Source organism: Ovis canadensis, chromosome 11 (genome assembly GCF_042477335.2).
Source record: "Ovis canadensis isolate MfBH-ARS-UI-01 breed Bighorn chromosome 11, ARS-UI_OviCan_v2, whole genome shotgun sequence".
Classification (NCBI taxonomy): domain Eukaryota; kingdom Metazoa; phylum Chordata; class Mammalia; order Artiodactyla; family Bovidae; genus Ovis; species Ovis canadensis.
The window spans coordinates 17,238,093-17,259,913 of NC_091255.1; the positions used below are offsets into that span (position 1 = coordinate 17,238,093).

The window sequence follows — 21,821 nt, forward strand, 5'->3', positions numbered from 1 at the left end:
GGAAGGGGCCTTCCCAGAAAGTGCGGGGGGGCGAGCCCTGGGGCTGTTTATGGCTTTACCTCTCCCTAGCGCTGGCTGTCCTCTCCTTCCCACAGTTTTGGGGGGAGGGAAGGAGTCCTGTTTTCCTTAAAGCTGATGACTTCACCTCCTTCCCTTCCTCTTTCAAAGGTTAGGGTCTCTACCCCTTTCCCATCTGCTCCCAACGTTTGAAATCTCCATCCCACTGTTTCCTTTTATTCTTCTTAGGATTGGGGTCTTGACGCCCCTCCCTCTATTTCCCTCACTTTGAACCTTGCCTCTTTACTCCTTTTTAGGCCTGGCCTCTCCAGCCCCGGGTAGAGGGGTCTGCATACTTCTTTTTTCTCTTCTGAAGGCCACGTCTCCCTCCCCCAACTCTTTCCCGCTCCCCTTCCCCACCCCCTCCCTCCGCCCCGAGGCATTGTGGGAGGAAACAAGATGTGGGGCGAGAGCGGCGCGGGGAGAAGCCCGCAGTGCGGGGCCGGGCGGGCCCAGCCAATGGGGAGCGCGGACGGCGGCGCGCGCGGCGGGGGGGCGGGGGCGGGGCGCTATTTCAGTGGGGATCGCGCGTCGGCAGAGCAGCGGCAGAGCGGAGCGGAGCGGAGCTGCGAGGCGCCAACGCGGAGCAGGCGGGTCGGCGGGCGCGAGGCGGAGCGCGGGCGGCCGGGAAAGCTCTAGGGCGGACGGCGGCGGCGCGAGCGCTCGGTCCGGGCCTGCGGGAGCCGGAGACCGCGGCGGCGGCGGCGGCTGCTGCCGGAGGAGCCGAAGGGACACCGCCCTGCCCGCGCTCTGCCTCAGGCCATCGCTGCTCCCCCGGGGCCCCGCGAGAACTCGCCTCTGTGAAGGTGAGCGGTGGGTGGGGGCGCCCCGGGGCGGTGGCCCGACTCGCTAGGTTCGGCCGCGAGGCCCGCTTCGGCGTGACGCCTCCGGCGCCTCTCCGGCCCAGGGTTGCGCCACCCCGTTACCCTCGCGATCTCGGGGCGCGGCCGGGGCCACCGGCTGCCGATGTGCGGCCTCCAGCCCCCCGGGATCTTCCTGCGCGCACGGAGGCCCTGGGGTCGGGGCCGAGGGAAAGCGGCGGAGCGGGCTCGGGCGTGACGCGGCTCCTCCCGCCGCCACCCTCTGGGGCGTCCTTCCTGCAGCGAGGACGCCCCGTCACTCCGGCGCTGCTCCAGGCCTGGCGGGGGAGGGCGGCCGGCCGGCCGGCCGGCCGGGTGGAGGTGGCGGGGAGGATGCTTTCTCATCGCCCAGGTGCCGGCCTTCGGGACTGCAGTCCTCTGGAGGATGGGGTAGTGGAGGGAGACGGCCCCGTGGGGTTCCGAAGGGAGGAAATATAAGCGTAGTGCGTGTTGGGGGCTGGGGAGGGCGGGTCGTGTCGTTCGAAAGCTTGGCCTTTTTGTCGCAAGGCTGGGAATAGAGGAGGGGGAGCTGTCCTGGAGTGCCCTCTTTGCTTTTCAGAGAAGCCCCTGGCTCGTGACTGAGGTAGCTGGCCTGGGGCCCTCGGTCATCCTTCAGTGTGGAGGCCCAGGTCCCTAGCTCCCCCCCCCCTCGGGGGGAGGGGCTACGTTGGCCCCTCCCTTCCCTTTTTCTCCCTGGCACCTTGGACAGGGGAGGCTGGGGCTAGGCCTCACCTCTCTGACGCCTGGGGGGCCAGGGGTAAAAGAATCGTGGCATTGTAGTCACAAGACCAACATTATGTAACTGCAGGCTCTCCTGGAGGGTAAGGTAGCTTTTAATCACTGTGACAAAGTTGTTCCTTTGGACTTTTGAGGATGAGGCAGTGGAGCAGCTTAGCTTGCTGGGAAAAGGGATGCTGATTTCATACTTTAACCGGGCCGCACTCCCACCCTTGGATTTGTAAACAGTGCCCCCTTCTGAGTGGTAACCTGGGATAGGCCACCAGGTGACACTAGTTTTCGTCACACTTAATGAGCCTTAGAATATTCTGTGTTGCTGTTGTACCTTTGCTCAAACCCATTGAAGGTGCCACATTTATTTCAACCATTTTTTAAAAAAGATGCTGATTTGCCTCAGGTCATAATGGCTAGGCCTTGAACTGGATTCTCCTGACCTCTTCAGCCCCAGGTAGTACTCACAGACTCCTCTCCAGGCTCTTGATTTTTTCTCTCAGGAGCGTGGGAGCAGAGGGCGCTGGGACACTAACCCATTGCTCTGCCACTTGCTGAAGTGGAACCAGCCCTGCTTAATTTGCCAGTGCGAGACAGAGGTGCCCTGGATGCACTAAAGGGCTGCCTGGTTAGCAGCAGGCATGTATGCATCCTTTGCATCTGGTGCAGGCTGAAGTAGTCGTGAATTCTGCTTCCCTTTCTGCCCATCCAACCCACAGGTTAGTGTAGACTCAGATCAAGGTGGCCTGGAATGATACCAGGGATCTCTCCTTGAGCAGACAGGTTCCTGTGTAGCTTTGTATCAGATAGGGCTGAAACAGCAGCATCTTTTGCCCACTGGGCTGATCGCAGAGTGGTGCTTTGGGGAATAATACCTGGGAGGGGGGATATAGATTTTTGCTGCAGGGACTGTGGTCAAGGACAGAGGACAGGATTTTGCAGCTCATCTCTGTTCCTGCCAGGCACCTCACATGCCATAGACTGCTAGGCAGGCCCTTGCTCCCCGACTTGTAATTCTTGTTATCCTAAGGAGGGACCATGCAAGGTCTGCCCTGGAACTTTGGTTGCTATAGGGTGAATGCAGTGGCTTAGATGGCAGGGTTATGAAGCAGTGCAGTTAAAATAATAATTCTTCACCTTTTGTTGTCTCTGTCACCATTGCGCATTGGTAGCCTAGGACTTAGCAGTCGTCTTATGTGAAGGGCTAGATAATAAATATTTTAGGCATTACAAGCCATATCATCTCTTGTAACTGTGCAACTCTGCCATTGTAGAGTGTTTCTATAAAGCTGTTTAAAGCAGGTGGTGGGCTGAATCTGGTTAATGGGACAGACCACTGTGTAGACTGCCCTTGTTTGCAGTGTTCTCATATAACCTCATTTTAATTCTTATAGCAACTCCTGATAGAGAGCTATCCTCATTGCTAAAATGGAAGTAATCAAATGCAGAAAGGCTGAGTGACTTGTTCAAGGACCAGACCTAATTCATCTTCCTACTGTGATGCCAATGATATAATAATGGTTATTAAATCAAGGGCTTATTATGTTCAGGTGTTATATCACCTGGTTTGCCCTCAGGTTAACTCAAGTCCCCATTTTAAGATGATAAACAGAGCACAAAGGTTAAGTAACTTGCCCAAGGATACAACTGGTAGCTGGTATATTGTAGTATTTTGGCTGTTGATGCTGTTCAGAATACTAGAAATAAATTTAGAGTTGGAAAAGCCTCATTTTAAATACAAAAACTGACGACTTAATGTCTTTTTAACTATTTACCTTGTGTTTCCCAGACCTGGCAACCTCATCTCTGCTGAAATCTTAGGATCTCCCTCTTACAATGCTTCATGTCTGTATTTTCTGTTGCTCTTACCTTTTGTGCTGCTGTCTCCCACACCCAGCTGTTCCTGTTCATTGCCCGGAGCACGGGCTTGCAGCCTCACCTCTCTGCTTCTTCTGCAGTGTCACCATGTCTGACCGGAAGGCAGTGATCAAGAATGCAGACATGTCTGAGGACATGCAACAAGATGCCGTCGACTGTGCCACGCAGGCTATGGAGAAGTACAACATAGAGAAGGACATTGCTGCCTATATCAAGAAGGTGTGCTGGGAGGACTGTGGCTGGTGGTCGGGGTAGGGATGGATAGCTCACCTGCGCCCCAAGGAGGGCTGGAGCAGGGGACATAGGAAAGTAGGTGTAGTCCATGCAGACAGAACCCTGAGAACTTGAGAAGCAGGTAAATTGGGGAATGAATCTTATTTACTAGAGATTCACATTAAGAGTTCTTCACTGTGCTGGGGTGTGTGTGTGTTTACAGATAATTACATGACTGCAGAACAACAGGGCGTAAAACTAAAGGATTAAATATAACTGTTCCAATTCAGAACTATTCAAAATGAAGATCAGGGATGTTTGAATGGATAAGATAAGATCATAAATTTTGGGGGAGCTGCATCATTTAAAATGGGATAGCCCTATAGTCTCATTATGTAGGAGATTTCCTTTTCCTCTCTTTAAAAGGACCCCTGGTGGTCCATTGGTTAGGACTCAGTGCAGTCACTGGTGTGGCCTGGGTTCAATCCCTGGTCAAGGAACTAAGATCCCACAGTCGACTTGTGTGCCCCTGCCCTGCATAAAACAATGGACTCGTGTACTAATTACCTTCTCCCTACCTTCTTAAGGAAAGGGTGTGCTTGAATATGTATATATATATATATATATATATATTTTTTTTAATAGATGAGCATTATTGGGGCAGTAGATTTAATCCTTGAAAAATTTCTGAATGAAAGGGTGAATAGATATAGTTAACATATATATAGTGAGGAAGCAGCTGAGCTAGAGGTGAGAGGTGGTACTCAGGGTCCCTAATTTCCAGTCAGGGTCCATGTGCATTGGTGGCATAGTCCCAGTCTGATATTCTCAGCTCTAGTATCCCAAGGATGCCTAAGAGCCATGGCATTATGGTCCATACAGGTGGTATAGTGTCCTTGGGTTTACAGAGCTCTTTGCTGTCTTTGTGTGGTATGAGAAGTGGAAACTGGAGTCTTGAGAGACTTTTTCTGTGTGTGTAGCCAAGGGATGCAGAGCCAGCCAGGCTGCTAGGGGTGCTGGTTCCTCGTTGAGTGATGCCTTTTCTGTTCTTTTCAGGGAGAAAGTGTAGAATCATGGACTCTGAGGAGAATCCTTAGGTTATCTTCAGTCCTGCTTTCTTGTTCTGCTTATGGGGAAGCAACTGTGGGTCTCATGTCACAGTCTTCGGTCAGGAATAGCGCTCTGTGTGGTGGCCCGTGCCCTCTCCACTGTTGGCCAATGCCTTCTGGAGCCATGTGGTGTGGGGGCCGTGAGAAAACTAAACAAGTTGGTGGTTGAGCTCCTGGCAGACAGAGGTCCAGGGCTGGCAGCGCTGCTGAGCCTGTGGTGGAGGGCTGCTCTCCTTTCATGGTTGTGGCAGGGTGCATCTAGAACTGAGCCATCTGTTTTCTGCTGGGTTCACAGGGTGGCAGGGCCTGTCTGATTAGGTCCTGAGGATTTCCTCGCTGGCTTTTGATGTTGAACTTCAATCCCTGAGAGAAGTGAGGGAATTGCCTCAATCTCATGACTGGGCCCTTGTCCTGTGCTTACAGCCCACACAGTGCCTGGGACGCTGGAGTGCCTTTAAAGTTGGCTTAGACAGAATTGCTTCCTGTTCGGTCCCCATTTTGCTCTAGTGACTTGGTTTTTGGCATTTGGAAATGCTAGTTTAGTAGTGTGACATGTGAGTGGCAAGTCAGAGAGACTTGCTTTTCTCTTTTACTCAATGCTGTGTGACATCACTGGAGTGGTTCTTAATTCTGTTGGTTTTTCTGATTCCCTTGCTGAAGAATCGCGGGGTGGGCTTTTGAGTAGGTAGCTAGAGAGACAAGAGATGTTAGAGGTGTAAAGTTCAAGAGAGAAATAATGGAGCCTTTGTGGTATTATATTATTAACGAAGGAGTGTTCTAGCCAACCTTAGAACCTGAGCTCCTGAAGTTCAGAGAACTGAAGCCATAGACTGGGGGTGGGGTGGGGATGACAGCTAAACCAATCAGACTCTTATTCTGATTTCTCATCTCCAGCTGTCCTAATTGCCTTTCTTCTCCTTTTTTTTCTTCTTTTAGGAATTTGACAAGAAATATAACCCTACCTGGCACTGTATCGTGGGCCGAAATTTTGGCAGCTACGTTACACATGAGACAAAGCACTTCATCTATTTTTACTTGGGTCAAGTTGCAATCCTCCTCTTCAAGTCAGGCTAGGTGGCCACAGTGAAGGTGTCAGTGGCGGCGGCAGCAATGGCAAGCAGGCAGCGTTGCTGGGACTGTTTTGCACTGGGGCCAGCATCAGGATGTCCTCTCCAATGGCTGTGCTACTGCATGGACTGTATACTCGATTTCATGTGTATGTCGCAGTAAACAAAACCAAACTTCTTTCTGTTTAGTTGCCTGGGGAAGAAGGCTGCTTTATGTTTATTTTTCAAGACTTAAATTTTTTTTTTGGTTGTATTGCACTAGGAAATCTCTCCCACTCCTCCCTTTTCTCTTTCTCTCCCTATACAAATAAAAAGCCCTCAACAAAGCCTGTAAGACTAGGAGGGCTGGGGAAAAGAAATAGGTTTCTGGAGGTGGAACTAAAACTGCAGGTGCCTCCTCCTGGTGGTGGATGCTGCTTTAGGAGGGCCAGGAAGGCTGCGGGAGGGACAGTGTTAGGATTGACAAGGAGAGAGGGATAGGATGGAGGGTAGGGGGATTGATCTAGTACCAGGGAGAATATTCCACTGAACTGTGATTCCACGGCTTGGGGCAGGGGGTGGGGCTGGATTCTTTAAGAGGCCCTGAGACGTATTTGTCTGTGGCGTGTGGGAGTGGGGAGCAGACTTGTCTTGCTGTCTTTGTCAGAAGAGTTTCTAAGTAAGGGCTGTGTCTTCGTGGATTACCTTCTTTTATTCTTCCTGCCAGAGCTCGTGCTTGGAGGGTGTTGAGGGTAGGATTAGCTCAGTTTTTTTTGTTTGTTTTGTTTTCGTTCTTCCCTCCTGTCTGCTCCCTGCTTAGCCCTTGGTTTTCTCATTCCTCTGGAGTTCTCTTAGAGCAGCCCCTGTTAGTTGGCTGGCAAGGGAATTTCTGATGACTAGTTCTTAGTTAGGTCTTAGCAATCAAACCAAATCAATGTTTCCCTTGATTTTCCTCTGTGTATATGTGTGTGAATGTGTGTATGTATCTTGGTTTGGGGTAGAGGGGAGGGAGGGGCAGGGCTGTGGAATCTCTCCGGTATATGGGTAGATAAGTGGACCTATGTGAACCTCTGGGGCATCTGTTTTGGGGGGTGAGTATGGGTATCACCCCCCTCAGCCATCTGGCCTAGACACTGCTTGCCCTATGGCCATCTGCTCCCAGGTGGGCTTTAGGAGGATAGCCCAGGAAGAGGTGGCCATGCTACCATCCGTTTTGGAGCCTAGTCTCAGTGGTGAGGGAAAGTGACTTTGGGAATGGTGGCAGCCTCTTGTGGGAGGCAGGATGGAAGTGATAAAGGGCTGTTGAGGGGCTTTGGGGGAACTTCAGAGGAGGTCAGTCTTGCAGTGGTAAAGCCAGGAATTTGGGGATGGAGCAGAGTCACTAGTGGTAGGAGATTCCAAGGGGAGTGCTGGGGAAATCTTATCTGTGGATCAAAAGGGATGGGGTGGGGGATGGGGGGGATGTCATTGCTGATTGAGCTACTGATTCTTATAAACTGCATTGAAAACTCTCATGTGTAGGGTTGATGCTGTGGGGGGTTTGGGATCCAGCTCATTCTCTTTTTCTTCCAAGTCCATCCTTGGGGTTGGCAGGGAGGGAGGAGAATGCCCCCTTCCCAAGCCTTTAGTGTGTACTGAGCTTTCTTTTTGATGCTGACAGGGGAGGGTGGGGACTTGGATGGTGAGTGAGTTCCCCATATCAAACCGTTTGGTGGGCACAAAGCTGAGTGCTTGATTTTAGGTTTTATTTTTTTATGAATGTCTAGATCTGTTTCCCCCTGCCCTCCCAGACTTGTGTGGCCAGTTGGAAATGTCTAGTTTGTGTTCATCTCTCCCTCATTTCTGGAGCAGGGGCTGAGACCCCACCACATCTTCTGTGCTCTGCATCCACGCCTCTTTTGGACATTAAAGGTCGATTGATGCACTTCTGAGCTGTTTGGGTTTCTTTGGGGGTAAAGGAGGGATGGCTTGCTTGGTGGCAGGGTTGCCACACATGGATGGGGTAGGTATATAGTGTGGAGTAGAATGGGGCTAAAGAGACACTGATTGGTCTGAATCCGGTCTTAGTTGGAGGGCCAAGGCTTGGGTCCCTTAAGTGAAGGAAAATAACCAGCAGCACTCACCCACGAGGTTTATTGGCTCGTTGGTGGAGATGGTTTGGCGAGCCACATTTTGATTCTTCTGTATGATAGATGTTGAGCCTGGAAGACTGTGTCTTAGCCACTCAGGAATGGAGAAGCTGAGGGCCTTCACTTCAGCAAGATGGAACCGGAGTGATTCTCTGACTCCTGGATTATCTCTTGGCTTGCTTGAGGCTCCTGCCCACATACACCTGGAGAAGTCAGCAGTACTAAGATGCTTCTGAGAGTACCTGCCCAGGCTGGTGACCCTAAGCCATTTATGTCTAGGCTTATGGCTATAACCCTTGGGGAGGGTGTAGGGAGCAGAGATGCTTTATACTCATTTCTGTTCTCATTCACTATTTGAGTTTTATACTTGAGCCTAAGATGCTGTTCACAAAGGAGAATAAAACAAGGAACTTCTTTTCTTTTCTTCGTGACGTACATAATGAAAAGCCAGTAGTGATAAATAGTAGTAGTGTTAGTCACTCAGTTGTATCTGACTCTTTGCGACCCCATGGACTATAGCCTGTCAGGGTCCTCTAACCATGAGATTCTCGAGGCAAAAATACTGGAATGGATTGTCATTCCCTTCTCCAGAGGATCTTCCTGACCCAGGAATCAAACCTGGGTTTCCTGTGTTGCAGGCAGATTCTTCACTGTTTGAGCTACAGGGAATAGTGATAAATAGTATCAAGGAAATGAACTGGGCAATGAGCTATTGGTTTTGGGAGTTAGGTAGGTCAAGTTCCTTCACATAGGAAGTCTATGGGCTGGATCTTAGAAAAACCTCCAGGGCAGTGAGGTCCTAAGGAAGTAATAGGGGGGCTCTAGAACCTCAATTTCTGTTCCTACCTTTGCTGGGATGAATAATTCGACAGAACTGGAGTTTGAGGGAGGAGAGTGAGGCCACGGTCCACAATTTATGATGGGTGCCTCTAGGGTCAAAACTTCCTGTCGTGATGGGAGGGGCAGTCTAGGTGGCAACTATGGACAATGCACTCTGGCCCAGGTAGGTAGTTGGTGTTCATCTAGGTTAATCTTGCAAGACTCCTGACGAGCCCCTACCCCCTGGGACCCAGGAGGATCGCATGGGAGGATGGACTACAAAAGGGCTGTGGAAAGCTGATGGGAGCTGTGGCAGAGCGATGCAGCCACTGTCAGAACTGTGGCCAGGCCGAGAAAGCTGGAGCATCAGTTTCATCCTGCACTCCAGTTTTCTGGGGCCTCCTTTTGGCTGAACCTAACATGCAGCAGATGGCAAGATGACCCAGAGATCCAGTCTAGGGGTCAGCCCCCGCTCTCCCCAGGGAGCATAGCAGGAAGAAGAGTAGAGATGAATCCAAGAAGGGCAAACCAAACCAGCATGGTAGGAGATTCTGTTGCCCTGGACAATGTGTCTGTCTCTCCCCAAAACTCAAGTGTTCTCTAGCTTAGACCAGAGGTGTGGCCGTTTCCTAAACTATCCCCTTCCTTCGGGTCTTTGTTCAAATACCCTCTTATGAGAGGGGCCCTCTGATATCCTATAGGAAACAGTACCACTCCCCAGTCACTATTAATCTTACCCAGTTAAATTCAGCACAGCACCTGCCAGTGCTTGACAGTCATTAATTTATTCATCTCTCACAAGTAGAAAATAAGCTTTTTGAGAGCAGAACCATTTCTTTTTCACTGCTTTATCTTCAGGCTCCCAGAACAGCACGTATTCTATAGGAAATACTTGATAAATGTTATTGGTAAAATGAAAAAAAAGTGCAAGCAAACATGGGCAATCTGGCTTTTTCTGAAGAGACTAGCCTTTGGCTTGGCTCCCCCTTGCTAGCAAGCCCTGGAAAGTCGTCAGTGGGTTACTCCCCAAGTGTGTTCAGCCCTTCTTTCTTGGCAGCCATGGGAGAATGAAAGCGTGTTCATAAAGTACATTTTATTTTTAAAGCATTTAAGCCACTGAAATCCCCTCTGAGCTAGACCCCAGCAGTCATTAGCCACATTTTTGGATAAGCAAACTGAATCAGGGAGGGTGAATGACCTGCTGAAGCGCACATAGCTGGTAGTGTTACTAGTGCTCAGACACTGATTTACAAGGACTGACCTGGGTTTGACAGCAGTCGTCTCAAAGATACTCCTTGAGATTTAGGTCCAGTTCTCTGAGCTTAGGACCGAATGCTTTATTCGCTGTTACTCCCTTTCCTAGGCTCTACTTCAACAAAGGCAATGAGGATAATTCCCAGGCTCTCCCTTCTCATTTCTCTTGTCTACTAAGCACTGAGGAGCTGTCCCTTCTAGAAATTTCATGAGAAGGGTTAATGAGTCTTCTAGATTTAGGAGAGAGCAGACCCCCAGAGTTCCATGCTCTCAGGTCTCCCCTGAACTAAAGGCACAGCTTCCCCACCATTCTGGTAAGGAGGAGTGATCTGTCTTCTGTTGAGCAGGTCCTGTATACCTTTATGTACATCTTTGTGACACCATGGGCTTGGTGTCCACCCCAGTGTACGTGAATACTCCTATGCACAGACTGCCGCTATGCCGTTATAGAGAGGTTCATAAGAAAAGGCCAAGGAGGGCCCATGTCCTTGTGCCTCTTCTCCCTTGCTTTATCCAAACGATGTGTAGTTTGTAGTGAGGATGCTGGAAACTGCTGTCTATGGCTTTAGAGAGAGGCCAGTGTGATGTTGTGGACAGAACCTAGGACTGAGTCCCAGCTCCTACATTTAACCACTGCGAACTTTGGTAAGTCATTTGACTCTGAAGTTCAATTTCTGCATCTGTAAGATGGGGATAATACCTGTCTTCCCTAAAGGGTGGTTATGAGTATCAACTGACATGTATGTGAAAGTGCTTTGAAATTGGAACATGATGATGATGAAAATAGTGGTTTTTAGAGTCAGTGATTATGAATCTTGAAGAAAGAATAAAGGATTCTGGGATGTCAGGCCCCCCAGATCTCCCCTCACATCTCATTGTACTGGCCTTTTCCCATGCTGTCCAATTGCATCTGTATGATAGAGAAGGAAATTAAGGACCAGACAGGGAAAGAAATGTACCTAAGATCTCATGGATGTTTGGAATAATTAGGATGTAGAACTTTCCCCTACTGTGAAATGCCTTCTACTTGGTGATGGTATACAATTCAGTGGTTTTAATATATTCAAAGAGTTATCCAACTATCACCATCATCTAATTCCAGAACGTTTTCATCATTCCTCAAAGAAACCCACTTGCAGTCACTCTTAGTTCTTTCTTCCTCGGCAACCCCTGTAAACCCCTAGTGTATTTTCTGTTACTGTGAATTTGCCTTTTCTGGACATATCACATAAATGAAATCATAATGTATATCACATAAATGAAATGTGGCCTTTTGTGTCTGGCTTCTTTCACTCAGCATAATGTTTTCAAGGTTCATCTGCGTTGTAACATTTACCAACATTTCATTTCTTTTTCTGGCCAAGCAGTGTTCCATTGTGTGGCTATATCTTTTGTTTAATGTATTCATTTGTTGAGTGACTTTTGGGTTGGTTCCACTTTTTGCCTATTGTGACTAGTGCTGCTATGAACATTAACATTTAAGTTTTTGTGTGGCCAGGTGTTTTCAGTTCTTTTGGGGGCACGTTTTAATCTTTTAATGTCAGTTTACTTTTCTACTTAAAAAAAATCTAAATTGATATCAGCAAATTCCCATAGAAGGTCAGATGGTAAATATTTTAGGCTTTGTGCGCCATATGACATCATGTACGTAGTGTCTGTAATTGTTTCGATGACTGAACTCTGCCAGTGCAGAATGAAAGCAGCCGTAGCCAGTATGTAAACAAATGGCATGAAGGCGCTCCAGCAAAACTTTAAGCAGGCAGTGGGCTAGATTTGGCTTGTGGATGGCAGTTTGCCAGTCCCTAGCTTTGATGATAGATTCACATAATCCAACATTCCTAAAGTGAAAAAAGTGAAAATTCTTCCTCCCATTCCTGTTCCCAAGCCACTGGGCTCCCTCCTTAGAAGCAATTACTATTATGAGGTTTTGTATCCCCTTTCAGAGACAGTTGATAAAGAGCATATTTTTTAAGTGACTGTGTAGCATTCCAATGTGTTTCAGACAGTTTAATAAATATGAAAGGACTTAACATATCTGAAGGCATGCCCTGAAAAAACACTAGGAGTATTCCTCTGACCTGCCCAATTGACTCCTCCATTAGAATAATCCTTTAAACTCCTGGGATTTCCCCAGGAATTTTAGGGGACATGCCTGATGAATATGTTGGATGATCCCTTTTGGATGTAAAATAAGCTCTGACTCTCAAGGGATGCAAGATTTTCCACCACAGAGGAGATAGAGATGCAACCTGTGGATGTCCTCTCTCTCCTATCTGTCAGTCAATTGTCTTATCTAGTCATCTGTATTTATTGCACGGAATTGGCTTTTGCAATGATAGGGGTCAGGTTGGCAAGTCTGGAATCTGTAGTGCAGGCCATAAGGAAGGTCAAGCTAGAAACACTTGGGTAGGAGTGGAATTTCTTCGGGGAAACTACTAGGCCTTTCAGCTGGTTGGATCAGGTTCACCCAGATCCAGGAATTTTTTTTTTTTTTTACATTAAGTTAACTGATTGTAGATGTTACAACGTCTAGAAAATATCTTCATAGCAACATCTGGATTAGTGTTTGATTGAATATCTAGGTACTAGAGCCTAGTCAACTGATCACACATAAAACTGATCATCACAGATTATATCCAGTCAACCTGACACCAATATACATCTCCTTAAAACACATTTAATCTCCTTATAAAGACAGTAAAAAAGTCATGCTTCCACCTAACATGATATATCTATCCTGTGTGTGACTGAAAATATACTAACACTTTCCCCAGAAGAGGAGGCCAAGTCCTTGGATGATGTTAATAATCCTGTAACTTCACTAATGTAAAGTTAGCTTTTATTAATACATTTTATACTAGATGGCAAAGAGATAAGAGAGGGAAGAAAAAAGACACAGACATATTCACGATAAAATAAGGAATAAATACTCATACAGTCCTCCTTTCTGAAGTTTGTCAGGGGGTCATAACTGGTCTTTACAACTACTGTCTTCTGCTGTCCATTCCATATTGCCTTTCCCCTCAGCAAGCACCTCATTACTGGTTGTGTGTTTTGTTTTTGTTTTCTTTCCTGGTGGGATGCCCCCAAACATCCATTCTTGAAGGGTTTGTGGCATTAGAAATCTTGCCTGAATTGAATCGTTACAGTATTCCATTGACTTGAGTCACAGGCTATGATAGTGCTAAGAGATGCCCTAAGGGATCTCCTGTATTCCAGACATGCTTTCCCTTATCTCTATTATGTGGTCGCAGCCCCCTTGCCCCTTGGTAGTCAGTATCAATCCCCTCAGCCAGTGTAGTAGTTCCCATCTTTGCCTGTTTCTTCAGAGGGATGAGGAGTCTAAAATGGAAGTGGCAGTCTTATAGTTCAGTGGAATCCTCATGTGAATGTGGAAGCATTCCTCCCTTTGGAATGAAGACCTCTGGATCAGCAAGCATAAGGTTGCAGATACAGGAAACAAAAGTTTTCAAATGAATCACTAGGGTTAATATTGAATGCTGCCGTTCCATTTCCACTCCTTGACTCCTGGAACCATGAATCCTAGCTGTGGGAGAAATAGCACCATACACGGAATGCTGAGTACAGACAATCTCCTGAAAGACATTGCCCCAGCCCTGCAAAGTGTTGCCACCTAGTTACATCTGTAACTGGGTCTTCAAAAGGCCATTCAACCATCAAGTCAGCAACTTCAGGATGGTGGGCAACATGGTAAATCCGGGAGTCTGTGAACATGAGTGTATTACTGCACTTCATTTGCTGTGAATTCCTTGATTAGAAGCAGTGCTGTGTGGAATACCACGATGGTGGATAAGGCATTCTAGAAGTCTACAGAAGCAGTACATGCATGGAAAGCAAATCCATGTGTGTTTGCAGAGTAAGAACAAAGCACTGTCCCTTCCATGGTGGAAGCAGCCCAGTGTAGTCAATCTGCCGCCAGGCAGCTGACCGGTCATCCCAGGGAAGGGTGCCGGGCCTCAGCGTTGGTCTCTGCTGCTGGCAGATTGCACACTCAGCAGTGGCTGTAGCCAGTTAGGCCTTGGTGAGTGGAAGTTATGCTGCTGAGCCCATGCATAACCTTCCTCCCTGCCGTCTGTCTACTTTGTTTATAAGCCAGTGGGCAATGACAGGGTGGCTGGTCACCCTATCTACTTGGTTACTAAAATCCACCTCTGATTACTAAAATCACCTTTGGTGAGCATTCACATCAGATACAAGTGTCTTCACAGTCTTTGTTCATTCAGACAGGACTGTGACCTAGATTGATTGTCACCAATTTTCCAGTCATGTTCCTTCCAAGTCCCTGGCTATCTAGCCAAACCATTGGCCACAGGCATGAATCAAACTTATGCCTCTGGCCATTTCTTTTCCAAATGAACAGCCAGGTGCCCTAATCAGAATTCTGCCCACTGGGGAGATTTACTGCCTAATGTCCTTCAGAATGCACTAGAAAGGGGTGTCCTACCACTATAGTGCTGTAGTTGTCCACTTTTTTTAGGGAGGTGTCTACATATTGTGCAGAACCATCTGTAAGCCTGATAGGGGTAGAATAAGATAGTTACACAGGTAGTTGTGGGGCTTCCCTGGGGGCTCAGTGGTGAAGAATCTGCCTGCCAATGCTGGAGACGTGGGTTCGATGCCTGGGTTGGGAAGATCCTCTGGAGAAGGAAATGGCACCCCACTCCAGAGGAGCCTGGTGGGCTACAGTTCATGGGGTCGCTAAGAGTTGGACAGGACTTGCTGGCTAAACAATAACAGGGAGTTGTAGTAGTGGACTATAGATCGAGAGGGACGCCTAGGAAAGTTTGGGAGGTCACTGTAAGTCAATGCTCGCTTAGGAAGGGTATTGGAACTTGGTGGGATGAAGTAGGCTTGCTTAACTATGCTGTGCTTAGTTGCTCAGTTGTGTCTGACTCTTTGCGACTCCATGGACTGGAGCCTGCCAGGCTCATCTGTCCATGGGAATTCTCCAGACAAGAACTCTCCAGACAACGGTGGGTTGCCATGCCTTTCTCCAGGGGATCTTCCCAACCTAGGGACTGAACCCAGGTCTCCCGCATTGCAGGCAGATTCTTTACCAACTGAGCCACCGGAGAAGCCCTGCTTAACTATAAAGCTATAAATAAAAGCACGAGATGTGCTTCAGGTCATTAGGAGAAAGAAAAATGTCACCATCCTTCTAGTGATTTGAATAAGCCTATAATAATCCTAGTTTGACCTCAGGGTCAGACGCTCTCCTGCCTGATACAAAGAAGGGGCTAGTGATGTGAGCCGTGAAGGAGGGGGTCTTTACCCCTGTCCCTTTTCTTTGTCTGTAAAATTGTAGCCCACTTAATCCTTGGGGCAGAGCTCCCTCGCCTGTCTGATTGCATCTCTTACAAGCATCCCATACTAATAAATCGATTTCTTGCCTATCACTTTGCCTCTGGCTGAATTCCTTCTGTGCTGAGACACAAAGATCCTCAGCCTCAGTAAGTCCAGACACCAGGTGAGTGGTTCTGATTAAAAGATGGTGGGTTAGCGTCCCAAACAGGGTTTGGGTTGGGTTTGAGTCCAGGCACGTGGGTTTAAGCCTCAATCTAAGATGAATGGTTTCAAGCCAGTCCTGAGTTTTCTCTTCCTCAGTCAGCTGGTTATAGGGAACTCACCATGAGGTCGTAGGGGCAGACTGGGAGAGAAAAGGTAATGTGGCGGGAATAGTGACTATGTATATTTGGGCCACTTCATACCAAAGAAAAAGAACTGAGATACTTGTGTATATATATCCAACCATATATAACATACATTCAAACATATATATTGCCATTATAATAGATATAATAAGATATACAATATATTAATATGTAATATATTCTCCCTATATAAAGAGATTTACTGTAAGTACTTGGCTTATGTGTTTTGGGGGGCTGGCTAGACAAGTTTGAAATCTGTAGCCTGGCAGGCTGGGACTGTGATAGGAATTGAAGCTTCAGTCCGCTAGCAGAATTTCTTCTTCCTCAGGGAAACCTCAGTTGCATTCAACTGATTGGATCAGGCCTATTAATATTATCCAGGATAATCTCCCTTCCTCCTTTCTTTCAACTGATATTAATCTCACAAAACACCGTCCCAGCAATACCTATATTATTATTAATACGTGATTGAATAATTGAGTACCATAACCCAACCAAGATGACACAAAACAACCAACAGAGTTAAAGATACAACTTCTCGAGGAATCCAAACGTTCAAAGAGGGAGGTCATTAAAAAAAAAAAACAGCTTTATTTTAGTGTAATAGACATACAATAGTTCAGTTCAGCTGCTCAGGCGTGTCCGACTCTTTGTGGCCCCATGGACTGCAGCATGCCAGGCTTCCCTGTCCATCACCAACTCCCGGAGTTTACTCAAACTGATGCCCATTGAGTCGGTGATGCCATCCAACCATCTCATCCTCCGTTGTCCCCTTCTCCTCCCGCCTTCAATCTTTCCCAGCATCAGGGTCTTTTCTAATGAGTCAGTTCTTCATATCAGGAGAACTTCAGCTTCTCCTGTATTGGAGCTTTAGCTTCAGTCCTTCCAATGACTATTCAGGATTGATTTCCTTTAGGACTGACTGGTTTAATCTCCTTGCAGTCCAAGGGACCTCTCAAGAATCTTCAACACCACAGTTCAAAAGCATCAATTCTTCGGCGCTCAGCTTTCTTTATAGTTCAACTCTCACATCCACACATGACTACTGGAAAAACCAGTCATTTAAAGTGAACAGTTTAATAAGTTTTTGGCATAGGTAGCCACTGCTAAAACTATCACTGCAATTGAGAAACATGCCTATCACGCCCAAACGTCTCCTCATAACTGCTTGTTCTGCCCTTTCCCATCCTTGCCGCCTTCACCAGACAACCTCTGACCTACTTTTTGTCACTTATAGGTTAGTTTGCATTTTCCAGAATTTTATAAAAGTGGAATCATACATTTTTCTCTTTAATACAATGTACTCTTTTTGGGTCTGGTTTCTTTCGCTCAGTATAATTATTTTGAGATTCATCCATGTTGCTCTCCTGTGTATTATAGTTCATTCTTTTTCATTGTTGAGAAATATTGCCGTGTATGAATATGTAAGATGTATTAATCTAATCCCCAACAGAAGGACATTTGGGGTTCTGTTTTGATGATTACAAGTACTGCTATTAATATAAATGTTTGTGTACAGGTTTAATGGTAATGTTGGATAAATAAGAGTGGGATTACTGTATTTTATGGTGTTTGTTTAAGAGAGATTACCTGTGGGGACCTAAATGGGAAGGAAATCCAAAAAAGAGGGGATAGATATATATGTATAACAAATTCACTTTGCTCTACCACAGAAACTAACAGTGTTGGAAAGCAACTCTAATAAAAATAAAGAAAGCTGCCGGACTGTTTTCCAGAGTGACCACACCAGTTTACATTCCCACCAACAATATATGAGGGTGTGATTTGCTTTCACCTTGTTGACACTAGCTGTTGCCAGTTTTTCTTTTTTAATTTTAACTTTTCAAATACTTTGGCCACCTGATGTGAAGAACCAACTCACTGGAAAAGACCCTGATTCTGGGAAAGGTGGAGGGCAGGAGGAGGAAGGGCAACAGTGGATGAGATGGTTGGATGGCATCATCGACTCAATGAACATGAGTTTGAGCAAACTTTAGGGAGATAGTAAGGACAGGAATGCCTGGTGTGCTGAAGTCCGTGGGCTTGCAAAGAGTCGGATGTGACTGAGTGACTGAACGATAACAGTATAGTGATATCTCATTGTGATTTTGATTTATGTTTCCCAAATGGTAAAAGATATTGAGCATCTTTTCATGTGCTTATTTGCTACCTGTAGACCTTTTTTCGTCTTTTCAATGGGTTATTTGTTTTCTCATTGTTGAGTTTTAAAAATTTCTTCTGTGTTCTGGATTCAAGTCCATTGTCAAATATATGATTTGCAAATATTTTCTCTTAGTGTCTGGCTTGTCTTTTCATTCTCTCGTCTTTCATAGAGAAAACATTTAAAACATTTAGAGAAGTCTAATTGTTTTTCTTTTTTGCATAGTGCTTTTGGTGTATCTAAGGACACTTAGCTTAACCCAAGGTAACAAAGGTTTCCTCCTATTTTTTTTTCCTATACGTTTTAGAGTTTTATATATAGATCTATAATCCATTTGGAATTAACTTTATATATAATATGAGGTATGGATCCTGGCTTATTTCTCTTCTCCTCTCTCTGTCCCTCCCTTTCTCCCCTCCCTTTGTATGTTGTAGTCCTTTCCAATTATTTCATTATCATTGCTGAAAAGACTCTGTTCTCCATTAAATTGCTTTTGCACCTTTGTAAACACTCAGTTGGCCACATTCTTCTTTCTGGACTTTGTGTTCTGTCCCATCCATTTATTTGTCTGTCTGCCAACATTGTACTGTAGCTTTATAGTAGGTCTTGTAAGGTAGATCCTCCAAGGTTATTCCTTTTCAAAATTAATTTGGGTATTCTAGTCTCTTTGCCTTTGCATATAAATTTAAGAATCATGTTGTTAATACTTATAAGATATCTTTCTAGGATTTTTGTTTGAATTACACTGAATTCATAGATCAATTTGAAGACAACTGACATCTTAACAATGCTGAGTTTTCTGATCCACCAACCTGGAATTTCTATTCTTTTTTTGGATTTCTTTTATTTTTTTTCCCATAAGTGCTCTGTAATTTTCAGCATATAGATTCTATATATATTTTGTTAGTTTATATCGATTTCCTTTTTCTGTGCTATTGTAATAGTACTTTTTACATGGGAATAATGTAGAATTTTTATTCTGTTGCATTTATATATTTGTTTGACATGTCAACAACATTAGTTATCATAGATTAAAAAAAATTTTATTATCCACTAGAGAGAGTTACTTGTCATTATTCTTATTCAGAATATTTTTAGGTGTTTTGCTTGTTTAAATTTTTCTTTTGTTTCGGTTGAATTTTTATTTTATATTGGGGTATAGTTGATTTACAATATTGTGCTAGTTTCAGATGGACAACAAAGTTGTCAGTTATACATACGCATATATCCATTCTTTTTCAGGTTCTTTTCCCATATAGGTTATTACAGAATATATATATTTATGTATCTGTGTGTATATACATATCTACATATACATACATACACATTTGCCAAGGGGCATGTGGGCTCTTAGTTCCCGATCAGAAATCAAACCTGTGCCCCTTGCGGTGGAAGCACAGAGTCTCAACCTCTGGATTGCCAGGCAAGTCGCAGATTATTACAGAATGTTGAGTAGAATTCCCTCTGCTATATAGTTATAGTATTGGTTATTTCATACATATTAGTGTGTATATGTCAATCCCAAACTCCTAATTTATCCTCCCCCTACCTTTCCCCTTTGGTAACCATAAGTTAGTTTTCTTTATCTGTGAGTCTGTTTCTGCTTTAATATGTATCAATTTTTTCAGATTTCACATATAAGTGATATCATATGATATTTGCCTTTCTCTGTCTGACTTGCTTCACTTAGTTTGGTAATATCTAAGGCAACTTTAAAAGAATGTCTGTTAACTGATGTATGGATGAAGGAAAGTGGTATATCCACACTGTGCAATTTTTTTGGCCATAAAAAGCAATGGAAGCAATGGCATATGTATTCACGTGTATAACATGGATGAATCTTGAAGATGTTATGCTAAGTGAAAGAAGTTGGATCCAAAAGGCCACATAAAACCCGTGAGATAACAGAAGTTTATTGCTTATGCCAGTAAATTTTGAAGTAATTTGTTACATAGCAATAGCTAATGAGAGCTTCCCTGGTGGCTCAGATGGTAAAGAACCCGCCTGCAATGCAGATTCCTGGGTAGAGGAGATATTCTGGAGAAGGGCATGGCTAGCCACTCCAGTATTCTTGCCTGGAGAATTCCATGGAGAGAGGAGCCTGGCGGGCTGCAGTCCATGGGGTGGCAGAGTTGGACACAACTGAGCAACTAACAAACACAACACAGTAGCTAATGAATGCAGTGAGTTTGTAAGGATTCGTGTGAATAGGGGAGTCTATGTGAGATGTTTAACATGTAGAAGGGCCGCCGTGATAAATGGTGGCTAGTGTGAGTGGGAAAGCTGGCCTCCAGTTCCAGTGGTGGTCTCTTGTGGGCAACCAGGGATGAGGAGAAGGGTGGACCCAGGGGAAAGGCCCCAGCACTTGCCTGTGCTGGGCAGAGCCCCCTCAAGTCACTCTCACCCTCTGGCTGCCCCGGAGTAAGAGGACACAGATACATACATAGTCCCTCACCCCTTTAACTGTATTTACCTCCCTTAGGGTGTTATCACTTTGTCTGTTGTATAAATGTAAATACTAGTTATATACTATATAACTAGCATATCGCTAATAATTGCATATATAACTAATATATGGCAGCTATGTAAATACTACTTAGTATTCATATGCCCGAGAGCAGAGCCTTGTCTCGTTTACTTCTGCACATCTAACACAGTGCTCTGCACGCAGCAGACGCTCAGTGCAGATCTGAGAAAAGGACACGTGAATAATAATATGGGGAATAACTGTTGAACGAGAGGAGTGACCCACGTATATTGACCCAGCTCACTTCTAGGATCCATCAGAAAGGAGTGTGAAGGAGAAAGCCATATGTCCAAGGATGGTTGTTTGCCGCCTTGCTCGAAATGGTCAGGAAGGAAAACTTGGAAACAACCTGTCAATCCTCAAGGGTGTGGGTGAGCAAACTGTGTCCCGTCCGTATTCTGCAATGTCATGTAGCTCTTCAAAGAGGATGAGCTGAGAGTCTATCCTTTGACCTGAAAGTTTAAGATGATATTAGGTGAGATAAGCAAGTGGCATGATCCTGTATTGTCAAACAATGACCAAAGCACCCTCTAAGCAGGATGTGTGTGTTTGGATATGGCTGTGTGAGTTTGGCGACGTGGGTAGAGAATCATTTTGAGCAGCTAGTATTGGGGAGGTGAGGAAGAGATTAATCACTTATTCTTCTTTTAGGGGGATATTATACAGCTGTCTCATTGAATGCCATCAGCAGAAGTTATTTTTGTGATTTTTGAAGAGGTTAGTAAAATTCTAAAGGAAACCAACAATAAGATCTTGGACCTAACTCTTGCCACCTTCATTTGCCTGGAGGTGAATCCCAGTTGTTTTATTAGTGAGTCAGGTGAGAGGAACGTGGATCCACTTCACCCTATTTTCAAGGTCCACCACCCTCTTGCCTTCGTGACTAAACCAGGTGAGAGCTACCAAGCTTCTACCCGGACCCTCCTCTTAGCCTCAAAGCAAGCGCTCCCTGTCCCTGCACCCACAGGCAGGGAAGGGCTGGGAAGGAGAGAAGGGGTTGCCTCCCCGTGGCCCTGCATCCGGCCTGGGAGTGAGCTCTTGCCTGTTCTCCAGAGAGAGAGCTCCTTTCCAACCAGAGCATAAAAGATATCCGTGGCTATGGCCCGGCTTTGAGGGCAGGAAGTGTGGAAGTCAGGTCTAACCTGACTGTGTGCACAATCCTTTTTTTTTTTTTGCACAATCCTTTTAAAGGGAAAAATACTCCCAGGAACTCTGCGTTGACAAGTTAATGTCATTATAATATTACTTAAGCAGGTGGAAGCAGGAAACTCGGTATAATCGTATGCTTATAGCTCTTATGTGATTATGAAACCAAAAGCAAATTTACAAATTAAATACAAACAGAATTACAAAATTTCTAAAATTCA

The 21,821-nt window shown here is 45.6% G+C and overlaps 1 protein-coding gene across 1 annotated transcript; it reads left to right on the top strand.

Moving 5' to 3' along the window:
- Window positions 1-568: 568 nt before the first annotated feature.
- On the top strand, window positions 569-7,816 carry DYNLL2 (dynein light chain LC8-type 2). Its single transcript, XM_069602592.1, has 3 exons — window positions 569-863; window positions 3,605-3,743; window positions 5,783-7,816. Exons 2-3 carry the CDS (start codon window positions 3,612-3,614, stop codon window positions 5,918-5,920), a joined length of 270 nt encoding a protein of 89 aa, XP_069458693.1. The 5' UTR covers window positions 569-863; window positions 3,605-3,611; the 3' UTR covers window positions 5,921-7,816.
- Window positions 7,817-21,821: the final 14,005 nt, after the last annotated feature.

What these genes read in the sequence shown, in the direction of transcription:
- DYNLL2 (XM_069602592.1), top strand. Translation starts at nt 3,612, where the DNA reads ATGTCTGACCGGAAGGCAGTGATCAAGAATGCAGACATGTCTGAGGAC. An exon ending in TTGCTGCCTATATCAAGAAG is followed by an intron (nt 3,744 to 5,782) that starts GTGTGCTGGGAG and finishes TTCTTCTTTTAG; the next exon opens with GAATTTGACAAGAAATATAA.